Here is a 24,033-nt window from a genome sequence, read left to right as displayed (position 1 = left end):
CTGGGTTCGTCTTAGAAGGACCCCAGAACTTTATAATTATGCTCAGGTTCTGGATGAGCTGATTAGTCTAAACGTAGCAAACAAAATCAAATGGCTCAACAATTTAAAGAGGCTTGTAAAATCAATAGGTCTGGAGGAGAGTTGGATCTCGCAACTCCCACCCCCAAAAGCAATTGTCAAAAAACTTTATTGGGATTGGGTTGTTGCCAAAGAACACATGAATCCAAACTGGGGTCATTTAACTAGTACCTTCCTTGATCACAAGCCCCTTAGGAAGTTAGAGCCCTTTTTGGATTTCATCCAGGTCCCTCGTGATAGAACACTGTTCCTGAAACTCCGATATGGTATTCTACCCCTTAACACATTCAAGGCAGGTTGGAAGGGATATAGAGGAACAGAGTACAAATGCCCAGGTTGTTCCTGCCCAAAAGAATCCTTGGGCCACTTCCTATTTGCATGTGTAGCCTACAAAATACCTAGAGGAAGGTGGTTGAAACCTGTCTGTAGGAACCTAGGGGTGAGGGATCATAGATTAGCTATGCGTATTTTTTTAACAGACGTTTCTTCAATGTATATGGTCTGTGGGGTGGCTAAATATGTGGCGAATGCTTGGCTCATTAGGTCAAAACTTGTACCCATTGTCTGAATTGTTTTATGTTTTGTTTAATGTACAGTTTATTATGGATTTACTATGGATACTGTATATGTACTTTTATGAAATTTTGTTTCGAATAAAGTATTTTCAAAGGATAATAATTTCTTACTTCCTCCTATTCTCATTGAGGACATAGATAACCCCTGTAAAATATGTAAAACCACATCCCAAATACTAACCTCAATTAAAGACCTTCTTTCCCAGCAGCTGAAACCTATACAAATTAGTATAAGGAACCTGGAAGCTCAATTAGCAATCCTATCATCCACATATCCCAGTACAAACCCCCATCTAGCTAAGCAAGGGACAGGAAATGTTACTCACCCCACAAAAGCTCCTCTTCAACCAAAATCAACTATAGCAATAAAACAATCTGTCCCGATCATTCCACCCTCTCTAAAACCAAAACATAGTGTTCCAACACAAAACCTGCAAGATTCAATGCCTAGTGCACAAAAGCCCAAAACCACTATGGAGTTGCCCCAACATACGCCCAGCACAGGTCCGGTAAAAACAGGATTATTGGGGAAAATAGCAGGCAATGTAACCAGAAATCATACTATAAATAAATCGACACCTATATCTTCCAAACCAACGGTCACACCCCAGTTGTTATCCAAAAAGACACCAAGAGTTAGGCGCCCAGTGCACCTCCCACCAGAGGCTACCCCATATACAATCATTCTTACAGGGGTACCTGAACTAACGGAAGGTATGACTGAAACTGCCTGGGCACTTAAGAACAAGGTCATGCAGTGGCTGAGCATAAACAGACCACTAGAACCATACCACTCTGGAGGGATCTCCACAGTCCGTAGAGTAATATGGGTAGGCGGAGAACCTAAGTCGATCCACGGAGACTGCATCATAGTAACTTGCAGAGATCCATCTACTGTGGACCACATTTGCTCCTGGCCCTCACTGGAGAAAAAAGGTGCAATAGATGCCCAACACCTTTCTTTCTTCTATCCACCATTGAACACTCATCAATATATCTCTACCTTGAACTGGCAGCACCCCCAAGAAGATCAGTGGAAACAGGTGGGATATAGTTACGGCCACGGAAATAGAAATAGAACTAGAGAATGGCATAAGCAGCCCTGGCAAGGCAGATCCTATCATCCACTGGAGGGCTGGCAGGGTTTTCCAACAAACCGTTTTGACTGCCTAGAGATGGTGGATTGACCGTCAAGGTCCCAAAAACTCAAGAGCAAGAATACCCTTATCATGCTTTCTCCAGTAATCCCTAGATCTCAGTCATCCCCACCTAAAACCGGTAGTCGAGTAAGACCAACTTCGCTTATTAATACAAATTCTAAGCCCGGGTCTGTTGTTGTAGATACCTGTCACACCCCTACTAACGAAGTGATGACCAGAGTTCCGGTTATCCTTATGAATAGTATAGATCTTAACTCTCACCAGTCAAACGATTCGAGAGATACTATTAACACTCCGTTGATCTCGACAGAGTTTTCCTAGGGAACCTCCCGTCCCACATGTACCCCCAGACCCCAATAAATTGAACCTCTCCATAATATATTGGAATGTTGCAGGACTGTCCTCCAAAATAACGCTAGAGTTATGGTCTGAAACAGTAAGGGAACATCAGGTACTTTGTTTCCAGGAAACATGGTCTACTATTCCAAAACATTTAACTGGATACAAAACCTTTTTCACCCCAGCAGTCCAGGGAGCCATGGGCAGGCCTAAGGGGGGTCTTGTGATTTATGTCGCCAATACCCTCCCCTGTCTATCCATCAAAATACTAAAAGAATTCTCGACCTACCAAATTATGCAAATAAATTTTACAAATGACTGCACCTATATTTTTATAAATTATTACAATAACTTAACTACATTGGATTGTCTGACAATCCTAGTAGAGATTGCCACTTTCTTGTCAGTCTTGCAAAATGATTCTAACCAAAACACAGTACACTTAATATGGGGCGGTGACTTTAACCTCCCACTCTGTATCAACCACAAAAGCGGAAATTGTGGGCTGCAAAACGAACATGGTAACCCCATACCCCATTTTGCTCACTCGACCTGTGGAAATAAGTTAAATGAGATTCTATTTTCTTTAGATTTGGACTTTGCAAACGAGCTAGTAGATCCACAGAAAGATTTTTCTCCAACTTTCCATGGAAGAGGCTTCCTAACAACTATAGACTACATACTGTCCTCCCAATCGCTCAAGGGGCAACTAACCAATTTTACAACAGGGACAAATGCAATGAGTGACCATTATCCAATCAGTGTAAGAATCACCCCAAAAATGGTTAATGCACACTACGCAAGAATGAGTCTCTTAAATCAAAACTCATTAACCATGAACAAACTGAATGGCTACACAGTCAAATGGGCCAAGATTGACCCGGGGGAAGTGACAGATAGGATTCTTGAAAAATCTAAGCCTTGGGTACTTGAATGCTTATCTTCAGATACTACACCCCGGTCAATCGTTAATAGCTTTCAGAACATCTTAGAAACAATTGGTAAGGAACTCTTTGTCAAGTTAAAGAACACTAAGCCCTCTATTACGAGATGGTTCGACGTAGCTTGTCAAGCTTGAAAGAAGCCTTACATAGACCCATGAGAAACCAAGTGGAAATTTCCAATTTAAGAAAATTATATAACTTAGCCAGACGGGAACGCAAAAAAGCAATTAAGCAAGATCTATGGTCACAACTCCATGATAGTAGCCAAAGGAAGGATAGCGCCCTATTTTGGCAAGTTATAAGATCTCCTTTTCTGGCCGATAGTACAGAAGGCCAGCATCTAGATGTTGCAATCACGGAGGATGACTGGGTTATGCATTTTTCTAAAATCTTCGGTCCATCCTCTCAAAATGCAACAGAAACAGGATCAGAACCAAGTGAACCCCATATATCGAAGAATAACATCTACCCGATAAATATTCATTTTCAACACAGCGAAGTTATTAAAGCAATTAAGGCATCGAAACCAGGCAAGGCTCCGGGCCCCGACTGAGTTCCAATGGATATTTTTCTCCATAACATAGAACTCTGGTCACCGATAATCATTCAGGTTCTGGCAGCAGTAACATCAGATGGGCTTTTCCAGTCATGGGCGACGTCTACCTTGTTACCCATCTTTAAAAAAGGCGACCGCAACGACCCAGCCTGCTACAGGCCAATCTCCCTCCTGGATTCCATGGGTAAAATTGCAGGTCGAGTGGTCCTGGACCGTTTACAATCTTGAACCCAGGAAAATAACATCATGACCGACCTGCAATACGGCTTCCAGAAGGGGCTTGGGACTGTGGAACAGGCCCTGAATCTTGCCCTTTTGACCGGGAAATATGTTGGCGCCAAAGGTGGTAACATCTTCCTTGTCTATGTCGACCTCAGTGCGGCATTTGACTGCGTCCAACACGGAAAACTTTGGAAAATACTTAGTGACCTTGGAGTGGATCCTCCTTTAATAGTCTTCCTCCGTGAACTTTATTCCAATGCCTCAGGGCGAGTCAGATATGGTACCAACGGAGAGATGTCCCGCTCATTTCCAATAACAAAGGGAGTAAGACAGGGTTGTGTACTGGCTCCCTTCCTGTTCAACCTTTACACCAATGGACTAGAGCAGGCTATGCTGGAAGGGAGCCAGGATCTACCCCAGATAAATCACCGTCCAATACCTACCCTGCTATACGCAGATGATTCAGTCATCCTGGCCCGCACATTAAATCAACTTCAGAAACAAATCAATAAATATAGCATTTTTATGGACTCACTTGGCCTGAAAATCAATATAAAAAAGACCTTCACCATGCACATTGGCCCCAGGGTCAAAAACCAAAAATCAATATTGGTGGATAACACAAAGCTGGAAAAAACCTCTGTATATCCTTATCTAGGAATTCTCGTGGATGATGCTTTAAACTGGCGTCAAGCTACGGCCACTAGAAACCTCCTTTTTCGGCGTGCAACATCGGCCCTGATTTCTTTTTCGAGAAAACTGGGGAAACCTGCTCCACCTGAACTCTTGAAAATATACTATGCTAAGTGCCACAGTGTGGCTACTTATGGGGCAGGCATGTGGGGGTACGGCCATATAGATCACCTACAAGTAACAGAGAACGGCTTTATCAAATACGTGCTAGCCCTCCCGCAAAGTTCTCCGAACTTCGCCTCTCATAGCGAGCTTGGCATGGAATACATTAGACACCATCCGTTCTCAACCTATCTTACTGTGGCAACGTATATGGACCAAACCCGAGTGCCATTTAACACGATCCCTCATTACAGACTGTTTATCCCTAACCAACTGGCACAAGATCCCATGGCTGATCTACGTGCGGAACTTTTTTACTGACCTTGGATGCAAGTCTTATTTCGATGATCCCGCTGCTATCGAAGATATCTCTAGAAAACAGCTAAAGTCAATGTGTCTGGCCCACTTGAGAGAGCTGCGAAATCAGGCAGAGATTACAAAAACTTTGAATATCCAAATTTGTGCAATACAACCTCTCAAAGGTATGCAACCTTACTTGTCCTATTTTCTGTCAAATCACGAGAAATTCTTATTAACAAGATTTCGCTTTAATACTTTCTTTCGTTTAGTTTCCTTTCCTGAAATTCACAACTGGTCCCGCACGCTTATGAACTGTCCATGCGATGGAATGTCTTCACAAACAACGATTCACATTATTTTGTTTTGCAAATATTATAAATCTACGCGTAAATCTTGGATTATTCCACTTCTTCGATCCAGTGGTCACAGACCGTGTCATTCCGCATTTCTCTTTCTGCAGTGTTTGGACTCGCCACATGTAGCTAAATCTATAGCGACTTTTTTAAAAGCCACTATCACAATACGTCAAAATCTTTCAAACTGAACAGGAACACTTAAATCATGTTTTCTTTTAAGTACCTCTTTTAAACTTTGTCTTTTTTAAATTTATGCTTGTGATGAAAAAATTTTCTATGTACTTTTTATGATTATAAAACTGGTAATCGAATAAAAGTTATTGAATTGAATTGAACTTTCACATTTGTTTCAGAGAACTAAGAATAGTTTGTGGGCTCCGTCAAGGTTTCAATCCTCCAGTGTTTTGTGCAGTATTAATGAAATGCAGATTTGGTGATTTTGCTTTTAAATTCTACCCACGTTCAGCTTAACATGGCCATTGACTAGAAAATCAATCGTACCAAGTTATGTTGGAAGGTGAAAAAACCCTATATAACCTGCTTATCTGGGTTACTGTAATTTTTTCCTTGAATGGAAAAAGGCTTCAACATCTGTTAAGAATGGTCATCACTTATATTGGACTTTGCAAGAGTAAACACCCCTATAATTCTAATAGTTATTTATGTCAGTTTTAGTCCTATATGCTGTCAACCCTTGTTCTTCCTGATTCCATCTCGCCACTCATTTGTGTTGGTTTTAAACATCCTCTGCTCTGGGGAGTGTGTCCTGAAACGCATAATGAAGCGAACATTCCAAATCCTGATTGACTTCGTCTTTTCTCTGAGTGACCTACCTGCTATTAAATACTATTTAATAATACATATTTGTGTAGGCTAAGAACGAAAATTTAAACAGCAGGTGCCAGGAGGCATATTTGGTGGGTGGCAGGATGTGGAGGAATGTGACTTCAATGCTATTATTTTTTCCTTTTTCCGTGTAAGTTTTCTTAACTTTTACATCAGAGGGATCACACTGGAAAAATGGGATTTAATGAGTTCAAGGAACTCTGGGCAGCGCTAAATGCATGGAAGCAAAACTTTATAATGTTTGATCAAGACAGAAGTGGTACAGTGGAGCCTCATGAACTAGGTCAAGCCATCACTGCAATGGGTAAGAAACGAACGTGGAAATTGCATGCAAATTATATTGTATTCTTTGATCTATGTGAATAGGCTATCTTATTTAGAGATTAGCGGATGTGGCTTTCTGTCAAAGTGGCGCATGTCCCATTCTTTTCTCATTATGTAGAGCACCATTGACTCTATTACACTTGCTATGTGACTGACTGGACATCCACCACGTTTTTGACAGCTAACCCTGTTTACCAAACTCTGTATAAGGACCGATGTCTCCAATATGGCAAGTCGAAACTAAACTCCAAGTAATTGATCTACTTTTGTTTGCAGTTGAAAATTAGTTTCACATTTTTATCCAGTATTATCGGTGTCTTTCATAGATTCACATACCTGAATCATTCCCCGTCGTCGAGATGGGAGTCCCCGGTACATAGAAAAGTAATGTCCTATAGATATACATAGAGAAAAGTAGGCCTAAGGGCCTTGCCCTAGTAGCCTATCTATGTCCTTTTGTAAAAAGGACCAAATTCCAGAAGGTAACCAATCCGCTACCACCTCCCTCTAGAACCTTCCTGTCAGGAGCCTCAGTCTCTCAGATTTTCTACCGCACGTTGTGCTAGGGAGTCTCCACCTGAGTTCTCCTCAGGTTTTACTAGTTTTATCTCTTTTCCTCACAGAATTTGGATATTTCTTTCAAAAATCAACTATGGCTGATCAGCAGAAGAAGGGTCTCTTCAGGGCATGCTCTTCTTGTGGTAAGAAGAGGCTCCACGTCGACAACCAGCATGAAACCGGTCTGTACTGTCTTTTTATCCTGACCATTCTCCTAAAGAGTGTAGAATTTGTAGAACCTTTTCTACAAAAACACTGAAAGACAGAGAAGGTAGACTGCTGCTCTGGTTGAACAGACTTAAATCCAGAGACACATTGGAGTCTTCAGAGGACGGTGAGATGGCTTCAGTTTCCTCTAAAATATCCTTGAAGAGGCCGAGGGTTACTTCCCCTAGCCCTACAGACGTTCCTCCTAAAAAGACCACAAGAAATTCTTCAGAGGAAACATCTACAACGTCTGACAAGGAGGTTCCTGCCTTCAGGAAGCCTGCGCAGTCGTCGTTGACGGGCTCGTCGACGCTACCATCAGCGCTGAAGAAAACGTCTCTACTGTCTATGTCTGACGACGATGGCGTTGTCAGCATTTTCATCGATGAAGACTACTCCATTGTCGACGTCAGGTAAGCCGGTGTCGTCTATTCTCATTAAGAAGCACTCTACGTTGATCAAAATCCCGACGACGACATAAACGTCGACGACGAAACCAAAACCATCCGCGCCGTCGACGAAGACGCCATTGTCGACCTCCACGCCGTCAACTAAGACATCAACGACGGTGAAAACGTCGACATCTGAAAGAAACAGGTTAGTATTAGATTCCTTACCTTAGAATATCCCCAGGCGTCAGTCTGGATCCGGAAACTTTTGCGTAGCAGTACCCCTGCGCGTCGGTAGGCGTCGTCTGCAGGCGTCCCCTGCGGCTCCGCGGCGTCGTGCGCCGTGATGACGTCGCTGGAGTATATAGACGCCGCCTCCGCGCGCTGACGTCAGTTCTTCTTTTTTCCGCGCCAGTTAGCGCAGATCCGAAGAGCAGTACTCCGGTCTTTTGACCAAGTGTTTGTAAAAACTTAATCTTTCTCGGTGCCGGTAGGATGCCTGGGTTTAAGAGCTGCGACGAGTGCGACCGCATGATGTCGGTCACCGACCACCATCGACTCTGCCTCCGGTGTCTGGGCGCGGACCACGACGTGGAGTCCTGCGTCGACTGTCGGGCCTTGACTGGAAAAGCTAGGCGGGAGCGGTCCCGCAAGCTTCTCGAGCTCCGCGTGTCGGCCCCGCGTCGAGAGCGGTCCCGGTCCGGTCGGAGGTCGAGGGAGCGGTCGAGGGAACGATCGCGGAGCCGCCATGGGCGCTCCGGGAGTCGCCACCATTCCTCCGGTTCGTCAGGTAAGCACAAGAAGTCGGGGCGTCGCCATCGCACCCCCGACTCCCCCCGACGCCCGCGTGCTGCGGCTGGGGGCTCGGGTGACCCCACGCCCGCGTGGGTCGCCGACGCCGTCTACCCCATACCCGTCGGTCCCTGGGGAAGGCGCGTCGCGTGAGGAGATCGAGGCCTTCCTCATTGCTATGAGGGCGAGGTCTCCTCCGGCGGGGCCTTCGGCGCCTGCGGGGCCGTCGGTTCCGTCTGGGGGCCCGAGCGGTTCGGGTGCTTCTGCCCCGACGCCGCCGGTGGCTCCGGTCCCGGCGCCGCTGGGTCCCTCAGGTTCGTCGCCGGTTGGTCTCCCGGCCTCTCCGGCGTCGGTTCCTTTGGGCCAACCCGTGGTACCGCCTCCGCGTGGTGCGGCGACTCCGCCGTCGGCTCCGGCCGGCGTCGGGTCCCCGGCACCGGCGCCGCGCGGCGCCACCCCCCTTTCCTCCCCGACTCCGGACACGGAGTCGGACCGGCGTCGGCCGACGCCGGATCCGACGCCGATGGGGCCCGTTGACCCCGATGTCTATATCGTCGACCCAGAATATGGGTATGATGAGGATGAGTATGGAGAGGGTTGGGAGGGGTCTGAGGACCCTTTATCCCGTGCCTGCCAGTATGATGTGGACTGGGTAGGTGATCTGGGTGATGCCAGTGGCCTGGACGAGTCGCCCAACCCTGGGTTTGTCTCCCCGTCCCCTGTGGCGTCTGAGGCAGGTGCTGCCTATTCAGTGGTCCTGATGAGGGCTGCCAAGGCCTTACACCTTGAGCTCCCCGTCGCGAAGGTCAAACCGAACATTCTGACCGAAGTGTTTAAACCGCAGTCATGCCCCCAGGAGCCTCTGCTGCCGTTTAATGAGGCCCTGACGGATGTCCTTTTGGGCACCTGGTCCAGGCCCGCTTCCGGTGCACCGGTTGACCGGAATGTGGCAAGGCGTCACCGTCCATGCTCGGACGACCCTGCCTTTTTTATCCACCCATCCCTCCCCGGAGAGTCTGGTGATCCAGGCCTCCACTTCGCAGTCCGCATTTCCTTCGGCTCCGCCCGATCGGGAATCAAAGCGGTATGACCAGTTTGGTAAAAAGGTCTTTTCCTCTTTGAGCGCTGGACTGCGGTCTTGTAATACCGCGTGCCTCTTGGGCCGCTACACCCACTCCCTGTGGGACACGGTCGAAGAGTGTTTGCCGCAATGCCCCCAGGAAGTGCGGGACAAGCTTACCCGGGCCTTGGTTGAAGGTCGGGATGCGGCGCGGTACTCGATCCGTTGTGGTCTGGACACGACCGACTCCCTGGGACGGGCCATGTCCACGACGGTGGCGATTCGTCGCCATGCTTGGCTGAGATCTGCCAACTTCTCGCCAGACGTCCAAAATACACTCATGGACATGCCATTTGATGGCAGTCGCCTGTTTGGTGACAAAGCGGACCACGCGCTGGAGCGCTTCAAGGACTCCAGGGTCACGGCCAAGTCCTTGGGTCTTTCGGCCCAGCGCCAGCAGACGGGTTCGTTTCGCCCCTTTCGTGGCCAAGGGAGGGGCGGTCCCACACGTGCTGCCAGCCACGCGCCGCAGAACGCTCCCCAGCGCGGTGGCGGCCGTGGTTTCCGCCGTGGTGGCGGTAGAGGCCAGCGGCGAGGTCAGTCCACGCCTCCCCCCGCTGCTGCATCCAAGCCTTCCTAGTCCGAGCTTTCGGGCTCACGTGACGCCAGTGGGTGGCAGGGTTCGCCATCACCACTCCCGCTGGCGCACGATAACATCGGACAGGTGGGTGCTGCAGCTCGTTCGGAGGGGCTACGCCCTCCCCTTCGAGTCCACTCCTCCAGCCATGCCACCGCAGAACCACCGTGTGTCGGGGGACCACTTGACACTTCTGCAGGAGGAAGTTACGGCCCTCTTGGCCAAGGGGGCCATCGAGCGCGTTCCTGGGCCAGAAGTAGGGTGTGGTTGCTACTCCCACTACTTTCTGGTGCCCAAGAAGGACAAAGGAGGCCTGCGTCCTATCTTGGACCTACGGAACGTCAACGGCTTCCTCCGGAAGGAGAAGTTCAAGATGTTGACTTTGGCTCAGGTCTTGGCTGCTCTAGACCCACAAGACTGGATGGTAGCGTTGGACTTGCAGGATGCGTATTTTCACATCCCCGTCCTGCCGGCCCACCGGCGTTACCTGCGGTTCACGGTAGGCCACGAGCACTTTCAGTTTATCGTGCTCCCATTCGGCCTTACCAGCGCCCCACGGGTGTTCACGAAAGTGATGGCGGTGGTCGCAGCTCATCTGCGCCGGTTAGGGGTGTCAGTCTTCCCCTACCTCGACGACTGGTTGTTGAAGGCGGGCTCGCCCCAGACAGTCGTCCACCACCTTCAGATGACGGCAGACCTCCTGCACGAGCTGGGGTTTTCCATCAATGTGCCGAAATCACACCTGTGTCCCTCTCAAAAGCTCCTTTTCATCGGAGCGGTTCTCGACTCGGCGCAGTTTCGGGTTTATCCCCCGGAACGGCGGGTCCGGGATATTCAGGCTCTGATTCCCATCTTTCGGCCGTTATCCCGGGTTTCGGTCAGGTTGACGCTGCGGCTTCTGGGGCTGATGGCCTCCTGCATCCTACTGGTGCATCACGCCAGGTGGCGGATGCGGGCTCTGCAGTGGGACCTGAAGTTTCAGTGGGCCCAGCATCAGGGCAACCTATCCGACCATGTCCTGATCTCGGAGGGCACTGCGAGACAGTTGCAGTGGTGGCTTACGGACCGCGATTGGGTCAGAGGCAGATCCCTCTCCCTTCCCCAACCGGAGCACGTGGTTGTGACAGATGCGTCCCTCCAGGGCTGGGGTGGCCACTTGGGAGAGGCGGAGATCAGAGGCATCTGGTCTCCGGCGGAGTCCCGGCTCCATATCAACATGTTGGAGCTACGGGCGATTCGCCTAGCACTGAAGGCATTCCTCCCCTTTGTCAACGGGAGTGTAGTGCAGGTGTTCACGGACAACACCACCGCCATGTGGTACTGCAACAAACAGGGCGGTGTGGGGTCGTGGACCCTTTGCCAGGAGGCTCTGCGTCTCTGGCAATGGCTGGAACGTCAGGGCGTGACTCTGACGGTTCAACACCTGGCAGGTTCTCTGAACGCCAGGGCGGACGAACTCAGCCGTCGGTGCTCGGTGGATCACGAATGGCGTCTGAACTCGGACGTGGCGAGAGGCCTCTTTCAGCAATGGGGAGAGCCTTGGTTAGATCTATTCGCCACAGAAGAGAACGCGCAATGTCATCAGTTCTGCGCGTTGGAGTTTCCAAGACGGCACTCGCTCGGCGACGCCTTTCGGCGCGAGTGGAGCTGCGGTCTGTTGTACGCCTTTCCGCCTATACCACTTCTGCCCAGAGTGCTGAAGAAGATCAGGCGCGACCGGGCCCAAGTTATCCTTGTGGCTCCGGACTGGGCTCGAAGGTACTGGTATCCCGAGCTACTCAGCATGACAGTCGGTCCCTCGATCCGCCTGCCCCTTCAGGAGGACCTTCTGTCGCAGCAGCAGGGGACGGTCCTCCACCCGAACCTGTCCAGTCTCCACCTCCATGCTTGGAGATTGAGCGGCGACAGTTGAGGCCATTTGACTTGCCTCCTGAAGTCTGTGATGTTATTCTGGCAGCCAGGCGTCCCTCCACAAAGTCGGTATACGCCTGCCGGTGGAACAGATTTGTGGCATGGTGCACAGCAAAGGCTGTGGACCCCCTTTCTGCCCCTCTGTCTGAGGTTCTCCTCTTCCTTCTTTCCCTTGCCCAGCAGGGCTCTGCTCTGGGCACTATCAAGGGCTATCTTTCTGCCCTTTCCGCCTTCTTAAGGCTACCTGATCAGCCATCTTTATTCAAGTCCCCTATTGTCTTACGATTCTTGAAAGGCATCACGCACATGTATCCACCTGCTCCGTTCGTGATGCCTCAGTGGGACTTGAACCTGGTTCTGACTTTCCTGATGTGTGCTCCCTTTGAGCCTCTTCATTCCTGTCCTCTCCGTCTCCTCACTTTGAAGACGGCCTTCCTGGTTGCCATCACCTCTGCCAGGAGAGTGAGTGAGCTCCAGGCCCTTTCTGTTAAACCTCCTTTCTTGTCTGTTCATCCTGACAAGGTGGTTCTTCGGACTAGACCTTCTTTCCTGCCCAAGGTAGTCTCTGCTTTTCACATTGGGCAGTCATCACCTTGCCCTCCTTCTTCCCGCCTCCGCATCCTTCAAAGGATGAAGAGCGGCTCCATCGTCTGGACCCAAAACGTGCGCTTTCATTTTACATGGATCGCACACGCCAGTTCCGGGTGGATGACCAACTGTTTGTTGGCTACGTGGGTGAGAAGAAGGGTAGGGCGGTACAGAAGCGCACCATCTCTCGGTGGGTCGTCCTGTGCATCAAAGCATGTTACTCTTTGGCTCGGAAGGAGCCTCCTGTTGGGCTGAGGGCCCATTCCACTCGGGCTACGGCGGCTACTACTGCCCTGGGCCGGGGAGTCCCTTTGCAGGACATTTGCCAGGCGGCTACGTGGGCCTCGCTGCACACCTTTGCGAGGCACTACTGCCTGGACAGTCAAGTCCGGAGGGATGGCTTCTTTGGCCGTTCGGTCCTCCAGGACTTTCTGGTGTAGGTTGTATTGGTTCGCAGACCCGCCACCGGGGTTGGTATTGCTGGGGTATCTATTCTAAGGTAAGGAATCTAATACTAACCTGTTTCTTTCAGATGAACAAGTTACTTACCTTCGGTAACGATATATCTGTAAGAAACAGTAGTTAGTATTAGATTCCTTACCGCCCCGCCCATCCTCCCCGTTCTGTGAACTGATACCTAGGGTTAAGGACGTCCCTTTCAGGGCCCTAGTTTCAAATGGCACCAGTGTTAGTTCTCACATGGCTCTGCGTGTTCTGGCGCGGAAAAGCTGTGTGCAAAGAACTGACGTCAGCGCGCGGAGGCGGCGTCTATATACTCCAGCGACGTCATCACGGCGCACGACGCCGACGACGCGGAGCTGCAGGGGACGCCTGCAGACGACGCCTACCGACGCGCAGGGGTACTGCTACGCAAAAGTTTCCGGATCCAGACTGACGCCTGGGGATATTCTAAGGTAAGGAATCTAATACTAACTACTGTTTCTTACAGATATATCGTTACCGAAGGTAAGTAACTTGTTCGACTAAGACACCGTCGACGAGCGCACCGTCGACGACGAAGACACCGTCGACTAGCGAGCCATCGACGACAATGACGACAAAGCCACCGTCGACGAGCACACCGTCGACTAAGGTACTGTCGACGAAGATACCGTCGACAAAATCACCATTGCCAATTGACACCCAGTCGACAACGCCACCACAAACTCTCTGGAAACAATCCGGCTTGATTTCCACACAGCCGTCGACGATTGCACCAGCAAAAAAGAGTAAAATACCCATTACACCGGATGTAACCTCTCCAAGCAGGGTGCACAAATCACCACCAGCTTGTTTGCTACAAGGTGAGGACTCTGACGATGATCAATACGATCAGGCCACCAGTCCATCAGATCTCATAGTCAAGTGCCAAAGCACTGATGAGGAAGGCGACGACGTGGTTTGTACGGAAGAGTCTGTACATACACAGGTTCAAACGCATGTCACACCGATGGTATGCCTCCCGGTGTCTAGTCTCAGACTTACAATTCCTGATACAAGACTACAACGCTTCCCTGAATAGTCATCAGCCCCATCAACTGAGAAGAATCCACCTACTCCAGGGCAGACCACATCCTCAAAACCTAGACAGTCACCTTTGGTGGTCCGTCCAGAAAGGGAACAAGTTCACCATGCCCCGTCTTCGGACGACGAGGACGAAGGACCGGAAGGGGAGGTACAGGACGACCAGTCAGACCACAGGGACGATGAGGACTACATCGCTCCTTCCCCAGCCACACATGAGCCCACTACATCCGATTCACCGCCAGTGGATATTGGCAGTTTCCACAATTTGGTGGAGGGAGCGGCCACAAGATTCCATATGACTATGGAATCCTACGAAACAGACTGTTTCTTGTACGACTTTAAAGACCCTGTCAAGAAAACCTCCAGATCAATTCCCATCATTGAACACATTTGAGAACAAGGAAAACAGCTGATGCAGACACCGGCCTCGGTCTCCGCTGTGGTACCAAGGCTTGACAAAAAATATAAGGCACTGTCGACAGCTCCAGCTTGCCTTAATGGACATCCTAAACCAGATTCCGTGGTTACCCAAGCGGCCCAAAAGAACTCTAGGAATCCATCGTCCTCTTTGTCAGCTCCACCAGACAAGGAGGGCAGGAAACTAGACAGAATTGGCAAACGATTCTCTACTACATCGGCCATGACCATTAAGGTAGCTAATGCCATCGCGCTGCTAGGCCGTTACAACCGACAACTGTGGGAGGATATTGCACCATACCTCACAGAACTACCTGATGATCTCAAGGAGGAAGTCCAATCTCTCCTTAAAGAAGGCCAAACATCGGCATCAGAGCTCATTGACTGTGCTGTAGACGTGGCAATGACCGACTTCAGACAGCTGGCGGGAGCCGCGGTCTTGAAGACCAGGCTGGCTGAAAGCAACATCCTTCCGTCAAGAAGTCCAAACAAAGGTCCTCTATATGCCCTATGACGGCCAGCACCGCTTTGGGGGTAAGATCGACGAGGCCTTACAAACCATCAAAAAGGATACAGATACGGCACGAGCACTGGGCACATTACAATTTAAAAGCCAGTCCTTTCGAGGGAGCAGGGGCAGAGGTCAGCCCTCTTACAGAGGATCGTACCAAAGCAAATCCTCTTACTCTTATAGCCAAGGCCAATCGCAGTACCAACAGCCACAGGGCCGCCAGACCTCGTACAGAAGGTCTAACTACAGGGGGAAAAACCCAGAGAAAGGCCACTGGCGGACGCCAATGACCGTTTCCTCCGGCCAGTCCATCTACCATCTCGTTCTTTCAAACTTGGAGGAAAATTAACACACTTCCTCCACAATTGGAGATCAATAACTACAGATCGGTGGGTACTCCAATTGATCCAATTTGGTCACTCACTGGAATTCAACTCGATTTCCCCCAACAACTCCTCTCCAACTACAACACAGGCATGTACGCTTACTCCTTCAAGAGGTATCTTCCATGTTGAAGAAAGGAGCAATAGAACGAGTCCCTTCAGCTCAAAAAGGGAAGGGATTCTATTCCCGCTTCTTTCTCATACGAAAGATGGTGAAGAAATGGAGGCCCATTCTAGACCTCAGGGCACTCAATACATTCTTGAAGAGTCAATCGTTCCGCGTGGTGACTATCCAAGAGATCTTAGGGTCGCTGGAGGAGGGGGACTTCATGACGTCTTTAGACCTGCAAGTCGCTTATTACCACATCCCTATCCACAAACTCCACAGTAAATTCCTCAGATTCGCAGTCGCAGGTCAGCACTTCCAATTCTGCCTCCTCCCATTTGGCATCAAATCGGCACCTCGAATTTTCACCAAGTGCCTCTCCCCTGTGGCAGCTTTCCTACGACAACATGGACACCAGGTCTTCCCTTACCTGGACGGCTGGCTGGTGAAAGCACCATCTTTGACAGACGCAGCCGAGTCCTCCAAAGCCTGTCTCAATGTTTTCCAGCACCTGGGTTTGACACTTGACACTCAATTACCAAAAATCTGCTTTACAACCTTCCGAGTTCTCACCTTTCTCGGGGCAACCTTGGATACGAAATGCTCAAAAGCATTCCCATCACAAGAAAGGACACGCAAACTTCTCTCGCTGGCTACCGCAGTGGCCTCGAAGGCATCCCTACGGGTCCGCACTTTCAAGTCTCTCCTAGGGATGATGTCCTCGTGTATCCTGCTTGTCCCTCACTGCCGGCTCAAAATGCGCCCTCTGCAGGAGGCATTGACAAGACAGTGGACCCAGGGCTCGGGCTCTTTCGAGGATCACATAGTCATCACTCAGCAGATCACAAAAGCCTTGCTATGGTGGACGTTGCAAGGTCTACCATTCCTGCTGCCTGCAACTCCGCACGTCATAACTATGGATGCCTCCCTCGAGGGATGGGGAGCGGTCCTTCAAGAATTGCAGATCAGTGGCAAATGGACGGACCAGGAACGACCGCTCCACATCAACCTCCTCGAACTAAGAGCAGTCTTTCTATCTCTACAAGCCTTCCTCCCGCGCATCAGGAACTCCGCCGTGCTTGTCAGAACCGACAACACCACAACAATGCATTACCTGAACAAGCAGGGAGGAACTCGTTCGCTAACACTCTCGCGAATCGCAAAAAATTTGGAACTGGCTTGTGCTCCAGAATATCACTCTAACAGCGGAGTATGTCCCAGGCAAGGACACCTCATAGCAGACGCTCTGAGCAGACGGAGATCGCTGTCCCACGAGTGGGAACTCGACCAAAAAGTGCTGGACCACATCTTTTCAGAATGGGGAAGACCGCAGATAGACCTCTTTGCCACCAGGAGAACGCCAAATGCCGCACCTTCGCAAGTTGGCATCCCCAATCGCGGTCCCTTGGAAATGCATTTTCCATCACCTGGCGCAACGTGTTTGCGTACGCATTTCCGCCATTTCCCCTGATCCCAAGAGTCCTTCGGAAAATGAAGACGGAACACTGCACCCTAATTCTGGATTTCACCGTTCTGGCCGAGGCAGCACTGGTTCACGGACCTCCATCGCCTTTCAGTCCAACCCCCAATCCGTCTAAGCCAACATCCGTCTCTTCTCACGATGTCCAAAGGCCAAGTACTTCATCCGAACCTGAACTCACTCAGATTATCGGCATGGCTCCTGAGTACAGAGAGTTCTACCAACTAGACATTCCGCAGGAGTGCAAGGATGTTCTCGCAAAAGCAAGAGCAGATAGCACAAATAAGACCTATTCCTTAAAATGGAACCGCTTTTGCATCTGGTGTAAGGACAAAGGTCTCCATCCATTTCAAGTTACCCCAGAACAGTTGCTTCCATACCTCTTACAACTGGCACAATCCGGTCTTGCGCATGCTTCTATCAGAGTGCACTTAGCATCAATCTCCTGGTTTACAAGAACTTCAAAGGACCCTTTCTCTGGTCTCTCTCTCTCTCTGGTCTCTCTCTCTCTCTCTCTCTCTGGTCTCTCTCTCTGGTCTCTCTCTGGTCTCTCTCTCTGGTCTCTCTCTCTCCCTCTCCCTCTCCCTCTCCCTCTCTCTCTCTCTCTCTCTCTCTCTCTCTCTCTCTCTCTAGCTTGGCGCGTACGAAAATCTGAGAGACTGAGGCTCCTGACAGGAAGGTTCTAGAGGGAGGTGGTAGCTGATTGGCTACCTTCTGGAAATTGGCCCTTTTTACAAAAGGACATAGGCTACTAGGGCAAGGCCCTTAGGCCTACTTTTCTCTATGTATGTCTATAGGACATTACTTTTCTATGTACCGGGGACTCCCATCTCGACGACGGGGAATGATTCAGGCATGTGAATCTATGAAAGACACCAATACTGGATAACTGCTGTTACAGGTAAGTAACGCATTTCATACAGTAGCTCACCCATAATGGTTTTTGTGTAAATCTCGACATAAGGCTGCCTTTATCACGTCACCAGCCTTGATACTGGTGCCACAAATACAGTAGAATTACTTTTGTTTACCTGTAAAATTATTTAAGAAAACTATATTTATGCTCTGGACGTACTGTCAACTTGTGATTTATTTTTTGGACTTGTATGCCAAATTTAAGACATTAAATTGCAATTCAAGTAGTGTAAAAGTGTTAAATATTTCAAATTACTCTAAAGGAATCCTCATATTGTAATACCTAATGTGTCAAGACATTGCACTTGCCCCCAAGCTTTCAGCATAATAGCCTGCATTTTCTTAAATCATCACATCTGATTCAATGTATATTCTGTTGATACTCTGCTGCATCTGAATCTGCATGAAAACTAACCTAATCCTAACTATAGATGATTGAAAATATAAACAAAACTGCCTCACTGCTTGCAAGCCTGAGATCTTGCTCTTGGGACCAATTGTACCACTGAGGTTTCATATAATTGATCAGTCATGTTGCCACTACCCATGTAGAAAGCTTGGAACCTGGCTTGCAAAGGTGGTCCAAAGGTTAGTTTCTATGACCTACGGTTTATCCCTCTAGTCTGGCAGAGTTTTATAAAGAGTTGTTTCATCATGCACATGTTTCAGAGAATCCATGTAGGAAGCTGGTTCTTTCAATGATATACCACTAAGTGGGTATATCATGCAAAGATGCCCGAGATTCCCCTAGAAGTGTGCAGGGTTCAATTAAAGCCAAAATGCTCTTTTTGTGATAGTCGATAGGTCGAGCAGCCTTAGTCCGAACACAGAGGAGTGAAAGATTTGTTATACACACAGTGACTAATAAATGACAGACTCAAATAGATCCACACCATTTTTAGTAATCTAAGTTTCTTTCAAGTTTCAATCTTAAGACCAAGATGTTCACAACACGGTAAGTACGTTTTTCAGGAAAAATACTGTATACTTTAAAAGTGGACACATTCCAATTTTCAAGCTTTGCAATGTTAAACCTATAGGAGGAGCGCAAGAATGCAGTTTTTGCAGGTTAGTACTCGACTTTCAGATTGTCTTCTGGGTTTTTGGTCAGCACTAGGCTGGATTCAAATCAATTCCAAGAGTGCACCACCAGTGGCACAGGGGCAGCCAGAAGCAGAGGTTCCATTTGAGGTCGGGTAGCCAATGTTAACCAATGGAGACTTTAAGTCGTGCTGCTCACAGCTGTGTAAAGCGATGTCAAGGGGCGATCTCCTAGTTTTATGGTAAGTACAGGGGGGGGGGCATAAGGCAGCACCAAACTTGCTTCCTCAGCAGCACAGGGGCAGCCGGGTGCAGAGTGCCAACACCGGTCGGGCACCCAGTGTTAACCAATGAGGGAGATCAGTCTTGAAGAAAGTCTGCAGGCTCAGGCCAGGAGACCGTACAAAGAAAACACACAGCTGCCCAGGTAAGTAGAGCTGCTAGGGGACGTACGGTCTCCAAGGTCCTGGGGCTTTGGTGCAGGGGTGTCCTTATGTGTTGGAATACTCTTATCAGGCAGGTCATGGTCAGAAGGTGAGGCTACAGGCGTTGAAGAGGAGTCAGGCAGGGGTCCGCCTGCAGTGAACCCTGGTTCAGAATTGCTGGGAAACCTTTTGAGCATGGGCATCTGGTGCATAGGTGGGTGCAGAAGCAAGTTTGCAGTACCTCAGAGCAGAGTTCTTGAGCTTTGGAATAGGTTTCTTCTTAGACAGGGCCGCTCACCACAGGAGATTGTTGAAGGCAGGCAGTTCTCCTAGCGTTTTGGAGGTCGCTGGGCTTGCAGCACGAGGAGTCTTTTGAACTGGGGGCTTCCATCTGCTGCTAGCAGCTGAGGCTGGGGTCGCATTACAAAGGTGGTGAGGCCTTTGAAGCTTCCCTCTAAAGCACTGTGCTCATCCTGGGGGGGGAGGAGGGGTGACCGCTTCGCTAAGGATGTGCTTTGTTTCTGGCTTCTGAGAGCAGAGGTTCTCGACCCAGTTGTCCAGAAACATGCTGCCTAAAGCCACTCTGAGACAACACCAGAGTTTGTAGGTTTTCAGGGGGCAACTTGGAGGTGCTCTCTGAGCACATTTTAAAATAAATCCAACATTGGCATCAATGTGGGTTTATTAAGGGGAGTGGTTTGGTACCAAACACTACTGGGTTCAGTAAAGCCACCATGATGCTGGGGAACTCTAATTGTTTAGTATCCAGCCCATGTACTCTTTATGGCTTCCCTGGCACTTAAAATATTAAAGAATAGGCTTCAATATTGTAGGGCATATCTGCTCATGCAGATATGCCCTCACCAATAGACATAGCACACCCTGTCCTAGAGCTTGTAAGGCCTGCTAGAGGGGGACTTATCTGTTCCATGGGCAGTGCTGCTAGGTATGGCACATGGGCAGTGTGCCACGTCGACTCGTTTTTCACTACACCCAGGCATACAGGCTAAAGTGGTATGGCCTTGGTGAGGAGTCTAGGGGACCCTCTTAAGTCCCATCCCCGAGGTACCACGGGTACCATTTACTAGGGACTTACACGAGAGCTGATGTTGCCAATTGTGTTAGTTTTAGGGAAGGAGCACTGGCGTAGGAGACCTGGTTGGTATGGACCATGTACACTTACAATCGATATCGCACCATTTTCCAGGCAAAAAGTGGGGGGGGGGGGGGCTAACCATGTCAAAAGAGGCACTTTCTCACTATCCACCTTGTATTGACCTCCCCCACATCATAATAGTATCCTTCTGGTAGCTGCTTCAGTACAAGACTACCCTATACTATGCTGCCAGCCAAAACCATCATGATCACTCTATTAAAGGTCCTTTACAATGATTCCCTCCAATTCCTTAGACTTAGTTGCACTGACCACATTCTGCATTAAAGATCCCGTGCTGGCTTGCTGATCAGGGAAGACTCATACCCACCCTTTCACAACACTCTCACACAAACCCTCTCTTCATAACACTGTAGCTTACCTCAAAGAGCTGCATCGGAAGTTCCTATCTAATCTCCACATTTTTCTGTAAATACCATGCAACATTTCCCACTAAGTTAATCAAACTGGTTTTTAAAGCCATTCCCATAAAACACTCCCTTCTTTCATCTCAGGTTAAATAAAACTTTGCCAGATTCAGGACCTAACTGTCCTAATGGTTTACTTCTCGTAGTTATCAAATAGTTATCACCTAGTTGACAATGGTCAATAAATGTCTTCTCTATAGCCAGAATTGGTGTTTCGGGGAGTTTACAATCGTTTTTTCAGTAGTGAGGGGAAAAAATGTATTACCAGAAAATGCAGCATCAACTTTCTATGTATAAGAATTCATATAGGAACTAAATGGTATAAGGATGCAAACAAAATTATTAAACCTTAACCTTCATGCCTTTAGCGCCCTATGGTCCACCCTTGAAGGAGGCTGTTCAAGGCTGGGAATGTTGGTTAGTTCCAAAAAAGTCTTATGGTTTTTCTGTACATGTACCAGTGCTGGCCCTCATTGGGTTGACAGTCAACAAGTTTTGACCCTTAGGGAAGAACTGAGAGGGTTTTTTCAGGACCGAGTACAATGTGGGCTGTATTGTGTTTTTGTCTCTCTCTGTATGTAATTTCAATGCGTATTTGACCCCCTCCCCCCAGTTGATGTATCTACTGCTGGTAGGTTTGTGCAATTTCGAGGTGACCTATGGCCAGGCAGTGAGTGGGATCTCTGCGTGCTCCTGTCTCCTCTTGTGGTCTGGGATCTGTGGTTACCTGGATTGTCTGAGTGAGCAGAATCCATCTGACTGTTCTCGACACATCCAAGTAGAACATCTTGGTTTTGGAAGATGGGGCCTTGGAGTGCTGCATTTAATGCAACACTGAGAGGATGAGCAGGAGGGAACAGGGCAGAGTTGCTGGGACAGCCAGGCAGTGCTCACCATACAGTTTTCAACTCTCTAAATAGGGGACATTTTTACACTTTTCAGAGTTCCTTTTTTGTGTTCCGTGACAGTCGTCCTTCTGAGTTTCTATCGCTTTTGCTCTCTGTATGAAGTAGACTGCTTTTCAGAGTCCATTTGTGTCTCATGCACTAGATTCCCCATGCCTACTCCTCCACATAAAGCCTTCCCAATGTGGGACTCCTTTCCCTCCCTGCTTCTTCTCTTGGTCTAGTAGTTCACATTTCAGACACCTGCAGATAATTCCCCAGTGCCGTCTCTTTTTCAGAGGATGTGAAGTGCCTAGTGTGTCTCGACTGAACAGGTGGGCACAGCGCCCAATCTCCACTAAGGACGATTGTTTGCCTTGCCTGGATTTTTATCTGGATCTCCCTCTGGAGGGGTTGTTCGAGGAAGAAGAGTGGGCTGTGGTAAAAGGGAGCCACCTTCCCACCAACCTCACTTCTGCTAGCCAGTCCTCTTAAAGTTCATGGATTCAAATCTCCTCGCGGTTGAGGGAGGGGACACTGCGTCAAGCAATGGCATCTGAAAGGCAGACTTACAAGCTTTAAGGATCCCTGTCCGTCTTCTTCCTACCACAGGGTATCATTTTAAAAATACCACAGGAAGTCATTTTATAAGTAAAGATGGCATTTGGTATGAAAATCTTTATTTTCTATCGGGCAACTAAAACAACTTATACCTGACTTCGGATAAAAAAGCTGCATGCTAAGAATTGGAAATGTTGTTTTACAAAAAAAAGCTGAGCTCGGTGCTTGAGGATCCTAGTGCCATGAGCCATAAAAAAAGAACTGGAGCAACTCTCACTGACTGGGCACAGTGGGATAGAACAGTGATGTTTTTCCAGCTTCCTTAGGCTGTAGTCTATCCAGCTGCATTTCCCTCTTTGTCTTCCCTTTTTTCTTTTGAGAAATGTTTTTCTTGTCACTTATGTATTGCAGAACTCTAAAATTTGAATTGGCTATATTTTCTAAATAAAATTAGAGAATATTTTTAAATATGTCCTCTGGTAGGCTTATCAAAATGCTTTTAGTTTGGGTTTGGCATCTTGTGCATAAGTAATTGGAAACATTAGCTTTCTGCAACCTACATTTCTGAGCTGCAGACTTTTTTTTTTTTTTTTTTTTTTTTTTTTTTTTTTTACACCGGAGACTTTAAAAAATCTCAAGGAGCTTACTTTTTATTCTAGAAGTGCTAGCAAGTTTCAAATAAATTGTCGTCCTTTTTCAACCTACCATGCTGCTTTGGCTAAAGAAACACTTTCAATTTAGAAGTCTTCAGAGGTGTAAAGTTAGGTTTAAAAAAAAAATATTTGCGCTCTGAACATCTGATTGTTGACCTGAGTGAGATTATTACATGTCGCAGTTTTGCAGCGTGAATCTTTCTGGATTCATTATGCTGTGCATTGTTCCACCATCTAGTGGTTGGGACCGGAATTGTAGTAGGTTTTTTTTTTTCCGTGGCCCAGGTGGGTGTCGACATACCACCATTTGGTGTCCTTCGTGACCATGATGTGCTTCCTCCGGAAGCTCCCACCTTGGCCGCCATCTTAAGATTCTTTTTTCCGCAGTTGGGTCTGGATCGTTGCTGTAGAGTTCCAGAGTTTTGGAAGAGGAATCAAGCAAAATCTAAGAAGAATCAAGTTTTCAACTAAACTGCACTAGAGGTCAGGTACCCGGATCGACGAGGGAGAAGTTTTAACGAGCAAAACCTCTACGTTCGTAGAATGCGCTCGCGCGGGGATGGACAAAACTCCATTCACCTTTTGCACCAATTGCATCCACAGGTACGCCCAGAAGGATTGGCATCCAGTCTGAAACCTCTGCCAGCCGCTCGACCACAGAAGCGAAGAGAAGACTGCAACGCCTGCTTGGCGGTTACACCCAAGACCCTCTAAGTAAGGGAGAGGCAGAGACTGGCGAACCGCAACATGTAGGGGCAGGGACCACCTCCATCGCTACGAGACTTGGGCATCTCCAGTGGAGCAGAGGACAACCTCGCCGAAGGACCGGAGGACTGCACGGTCGTCTAGGTCCATAAGACGTCAAAAGAGGTAAGGGAGCAGTCGACCCCTAAACATCAAAGCGACACTCGA

At 48.6% G+C, this 24,033-nt stretch overlaps 1 protein-coding gene across 1 annotated transcript in view; it reads left to right on the top strand.

The window, feature by feature from the left end:
* The window catches only part of GCA (grancalcin), a 149,249-nt gene that overhangs the window by 98,790 nt on the left and 26,426 nt on the right, over window positions 1-24,033 (top strand). The window contains exon 5 of the mRNA XM_078681651.1: window positions 6,328-6,475. Within this exon, the coding sequence (XP_078537777.1) occupies window positions 6,328-6,475 (148 nt within the window). The remainder of the gene's footprint in view (window positions 1-6,327; window positions 6,476-24,033) is intronic.

The sequence above is a fragment of the Lissotriton helveticus genome, chromosome 3_1, assembly GCF_964261635.1.
Source record: "Lissotriton helveticus chromosome 3_1, aLisHel1.1, whole genome shotgun sequence".
Taxonomy (NCBI): Eukaryota; Metazoa; Chordata; class Amphibia; order Caudata; family Salamandridae; genus Lissotriton; species Lissotriton helveticus.
Note: the sequence above shows the minus strand (reverse complement) of the source record. Positions and strands in the feature narration are given on the sequence as shown.